The sequence below is a fragment of the Borostomias antarcticus genome (genome assembly GCF_949987555.1).
Source record: "Borostomias antarcticus genome assembly, chromosome: 5".
Taxonomy (NCBI): domain Eukaryota; kingdom Metazoa; phylum Chordata; class Actinopteri; order Stomiiformes; family Stomiidae; genus Borostomias; species Borostomias antarcticus.
The window spans coordinates 2314693-2319692 of record NC_140238.1 but is presented as its reverse complement, the minus strand read 5'-3'; the positions used below and the strand labels follow the sequence as shown (position 1 = coordinate 2319692).

Sequence of the window (5000 nt, the reverse complement as noted above, 5' to 3'; positions counted from 1 at the left end):
TCTTTCACTCTCTCTTTTGACTGTAAGCCTCTCTCTCTCTCTCTCTCTGGCTGCCTGTGTGTTGATCTGTTTGCCTGCCTCTCTGTCCCCTCCCCTCCCCCGCTGGTTCACACCGCCTGTCCATGTCTGGACCGGCCCTGGGACACCTACAGCGCTTCCTCTCTTACATAATCAGACACCGCCTCGCTCCAAAGTCAACACACAACGGCTTCTCATCCACAGACGAGAAGCCAAGCAAAGTGTGTGTGTGTGTGTGTGTGTGTGTGGGGGGGGGGGGGGGGGGGGGTTGACTATAGAAGATACAGGATCACTTTTAAGGATTAAAGTGGACTGACGGTGTTTGTGTGTTTCTGCTCATGCCCTCTAGGGGGCGCCCTAACTAAGGACTGGGATCTGGAAGGACTACAGCAGCTCTGGGGTGGTTGGTCGGCCCCACGTTGATGATGATGGCTTTTCCTCACTTTTATCTGTTCCCGTGCTGAGAACCTTGTTCCTTTTCCTCTTTCCATACGTTCCTTTGTTCCTCTGGTGTTCTACTGATGAAAGGATGAGAGGAGCCTTTCAGTCAGGTTGAGAACAGGATGAGAGAGGGATGAGAGAGGGATGAGAGAGGGATGAAAGAGGGATGAAAGAGAAAAAAAGAGAGAGAGAGAGAGAGAAGAAAGAGAGAAAGAAAGAGAGAAAGAGAGAGAGAGAGAGAGAGAGAGAAAGAAAGAAAGAAATAAAGAAAGAAAGAAAGAAAGAAAGAAAGAAAGAAAGAAAGAAAGAAAGAAAGAAAAAGAAAGAAAGAAAGAAAATCAATTTGGACAGCCAGAACAACTTGGACAACCTCACCATATCCAATCCATACTGTTCTCAACTATTCCGAAGGCGTTCCGTTGTACTGTATGAAGACAGCTCTTTAAAGAAACAGATGAGACGTCACGCAATAGTTGCACACACACACACGCGCACACACATACACACATACACACGCACACACACACAGCTGCCTCCTGTTTGGGTACATCTGCCTTCTCGTGTTCGTGGTCTGCATCTAACACTTCTGTCCCGTAAAGAACACATCCCATCTGTGAACCAGACAAAGACAATCTAAGACAGGGATATGTGATCATGCCTATCTACACTCACAACAGATATCAAAAGGCATCGTCTGTGTGCAGTGAAGAACAATTGCATAGCCCATACCCCCCATAGCCCACACCCCCCATACCCCCATAGCCCATACCCCCCATAGCCCATACCCCAAAGCGTATGCTCAGCCACTACAAAGCAGCTATATGAGACCCTTTGTCTAGTATAAGAAGTCAACACAGATCGGGGTCTGTTCATGTGTGTGGTTCACTAGCAGATAGGGCGTAGTCAAAGACTTGGGCCCCATTCGTCATAGTGGATTGGGTTTCAATGGCAGAAACTATTCATTAAATAAGTCTCTCTCTTGTTCTTCATTGAAGCTGAAAAGCCAAATCCACACAGATGATGAATGTCTACGCCGCCGTAGCAGATTGATGGTTGCAGGTGTGATCAGGTCACATGGTGTCCATGTGTTTACATTCCAACTTATGTGGCTTTTTTTCCATGGAAAATCACTGATCTGCTACGACGCGGTTGGTGTCAGCTGGCTTGAAGGGCACAGGCTTACACCTATCCGATCGTGTTAGATCAGAGATGACCTCCATGGAGGAGTCAGACTGTTAATCGCTAGGTGAAGGAACAGTTTGATACGTCCGAACAGAATAGACATCAAAGCATTTGTATTTCAAATGTGGCCTATTTTATTACTGTCGAGAGGCATACATTACAGTGCAAACAATTCTTTGGCAAACGTACAATACAATAGTCAGATAGGTAACGGTTTTAACCACTCTTTTGGGGACAGTGTAGGTAAAAAGCATGTTCAGTCTTGCAGAGCAGTGCATTGTGTTGAGAGTTGGGTGATTTTTCTTGGAGGGAGGGGGGGTACATTGAGGGGGGGGGGTACATTAAGGGGGGGTGGGGGGGGGTACATTAAGGGGGAGACCACTGGCAGAGAAAGAGAAAATTCAAATAAAAAGCTAAATTATTACATAGTGGAATAAGACACTGGATCTGACAATCAGCTTTGCAGAGGAAGATCAAAGGTCAAAGTGCAATGGGAGCCAAACCTTGCACATACACACACACACACACACACACACACACACACACACACACACACACAGTAGAGAACAAACAATGATAATGTATGGTATGAGAAAGAGAGAAGGGAGTGAAGAGAGACGCATGCAGGGAGGGATCAGGGATGAGTTCATGCACGGTCTCTCTTCAGGATATCTCTCCGTGTGGTGGTTTGATACCCCTGTGGTGATGCCGGTTCAAACCCCCATACGTCTCTCCCCGACACTCTTAAAATGGAAATCCTGGCACATGGCTCAGACCGTACGACTTCTGATTTACGACCGCTTGAGAAACATCCTCAGCCCGTCACCAGAACGCTCACGGAAGAAACGCTGGCTTTGAGAGTGAGGGTGTGTGTAAGTGGGACTGGTGTGTGTGTGTGTGTGTGTGTGTGTGTGTGTGTGTGTGTGTGTGTGTGTGTGTGTGTGTGTGAGTTTGAGTGTGTGTGTTGGTCAGTGGGACTCTGAATCTTGTGGCTAATGACAGATAATAGCAAACTGGACAGTGAGGTGGCACCGGAGCCAGCTGTTTGACCGGCACCCCCCCCCCCACCCCCCCCCCCCCCGTGCCTCTCCTCTCATCTGGCTTCCGTTCCCAGGACGGAGGGGTCAGGGAGGCGGAGACGGTCTGCGCTGGACACGCCCCGGCCAAATTACATCACCCCCCCCCCCCCACCCCGGCTACGGCGCCTCCCACCGACCCCGGAGACGAGAGCCAGGCCAGGACCCCCGCCCTGATAGAGACGCGCCGGGGCGAGAAAACATGATACATTCACATGCGCATACGCACACACACACACACACACACGGGAAAGAGAAAGGAATGCATTTGAGTGTGTCCTTCGGTGAACTGGATCTGGAGGGATGGGGGGTGGGAGTGGGAGTGAGAGGGGGTGTTGGGGGTGAGATGGGGTGTTGGGGGTGAGAGGGGGTGAGAGGGGGTGGGGGTGGTGAGAGGGGGGTGTTGGGGGTGGGAGTGAGAGGGGGGGGTGGGGGTGAGATGGGGTGTTGGGGGTGAGAGGGGGTGAGAGGGGGTGGGGGTGGTGAGAGGGGGGTGTTGGGGGTGGGAGTGAGAGGGGGGGGTGGGAGTGAGAGGGGGTGTTGGGGGTGAGATGGGGTGTTGGGGGTGGGAGTGAGAGGGGGTGTTGGGAGTGAGAGGGGGGTGTTGGGAGTGAGAGGGGGGTGTTAGGGGTGTTGGGGGGGTGCAGTCCTTCGAGGTCAGTGTTAGCATCCAGACTAAGACGCCTCCATGGGGGGGAGTGGGCCACGCCCTATGGAAGGTTAAAAACAGGGTTCTGGATCCCACATGCAGAACTAACGAAGTACTGATAACAGCGTACAGTATGATGTACACCAACTTCAAAGTCACACATGTAGTATCTCACATTTTTTTGCGTTCACCCACACAGAAGACGGGGAGATCGAAAAATACTAAGACTAGTGGTAAAAAAGGGGATTTAAAAATAAAAAGTCAAGCAAAGAGTGTATCGTTTTGAGAGCAGTCAGTGGTCACTGAGTCCAAGTAAGGGATTCTCTCCCTGACCCCAAACAACCAACTCACCCTCTCTCTGGTTCGTACAAATGTTTACGTTAAGCTCCAGGGTGGAGGAGAAAAGTTACGCAAATAACACCGGATGTTAGTTCACAAACAGTTGCTGTTGGACAGAGAAACGCTAAGGTAATCAATCATCAGTAGACATTATTTCTTGCATTACAAAAGTTGATTTGTAGGGCTTCACATTATCTTCATTATGTAAGCAGTCGATACAAAAAAAAGGGAGAAATACATATTCATACTATGATATAAAGCACCTTAAATGCTAGGTAGGAAGCTGAAGTAACTCTACTCATTTTCTACATAAAATGTCTTTAGAGCGAGAAAAAATAAAAAAAAGATTCTCTCAAATGTGATTTACCTAGAGGAGGCACATAATGAGTATATATGTTGCGTTGCATATTGTTATACGAACAAATGACACAAAAAAAACAATACTTTGAAGGCGTATTTAGTGACTAAATCATTGAGGGGGAGAGAAGTCGGGGGGATAGCACCAGTTTTTCGGCATCTCTAACCTGAGAAAGCTTTGTGAGACAACATGGCCGCCGATGGTGTGTTTACTTCCTGGTTCCTGCTTGTTTGTGAGGCTTTTCCCGCCTTTCTTTGCCGCGTGTTTGATGCGAGCATTTTTGGGCCCGTGAACCCTTGAGAGGCCTCCACTCACACCAAGACCCTCGATATCCAGGGGGGCCCGAGTGAGGAAGGGAGTTCTGTCCATCATCCATCCATCCATCTTCTCATCCATCCATCATCCATCCTACCGGAGCGGATGGGTAGCGAACGCTGCCAGTGGATTTGAAACCTCAGAGCCTCAGGGGGGGGGGGGGTCGCTCCCAGGGACACAACAATCAAAATCAACAACCAATAAAAAGAACAACAATGATAAAAACAACAATACAAAATCGAGGCAATTGGGTGCAGGTGACTGTGCCGTAGGCCACCTTCAGAGTCTCTCTCTCCCTCTCTCTCTCTCTCTCTCTCTCTCTCTCTCTCTCTCTCTCTCTATCAGACACCGCGGGCGTGGATGAGGGGTCCTGAGGATGTTATACGTGGCGGTCGGCGCCGGTGTCGTCCGCCTGGTCACCGCCGCTCCGCGACCCCTGGCTGAGACACACGGGGGCAGCAGGAGCCTTTTAGCTTGACGGGCCGCTGGCACGCCGCCGGAGGGCACGCCTCCACGAAGCACGTCACCTGGGCGTCCTGTGGGGGGGGGGGGGGGGAGAGACACCGATGACCTCACTGGTCCATCAACACGGGCAGCGTTAGCACTATGCTGACTGTGTGTT

At 50.3% G+C, this 5000-nt stretch overlaps 1 protein-coding gene across 1 annotated transcript in view; it reads right to left on the bottom strand.

Moving 5' to 3' along the window:
* Nucleotides 1–4757: 4757 nt before the first annotated feature.
* Nucleotides 4758–5000, bottom strand: part of pxdn (peroxidasin) — a gene marked incomplete at both ends in the record, with an annotated part of 60002 nt that continues 59759 nt past the window's right edge. Inside the window, 2 exon segments of the mRNA XM_084438351.1 lie at nucleotides 4758–4832; nucleotides 4834–4914. Coding sequence (XP_084294477.1) covers nucleotides 4758–4832; nucleotides 4834–4914 — 156 coding nt within the window.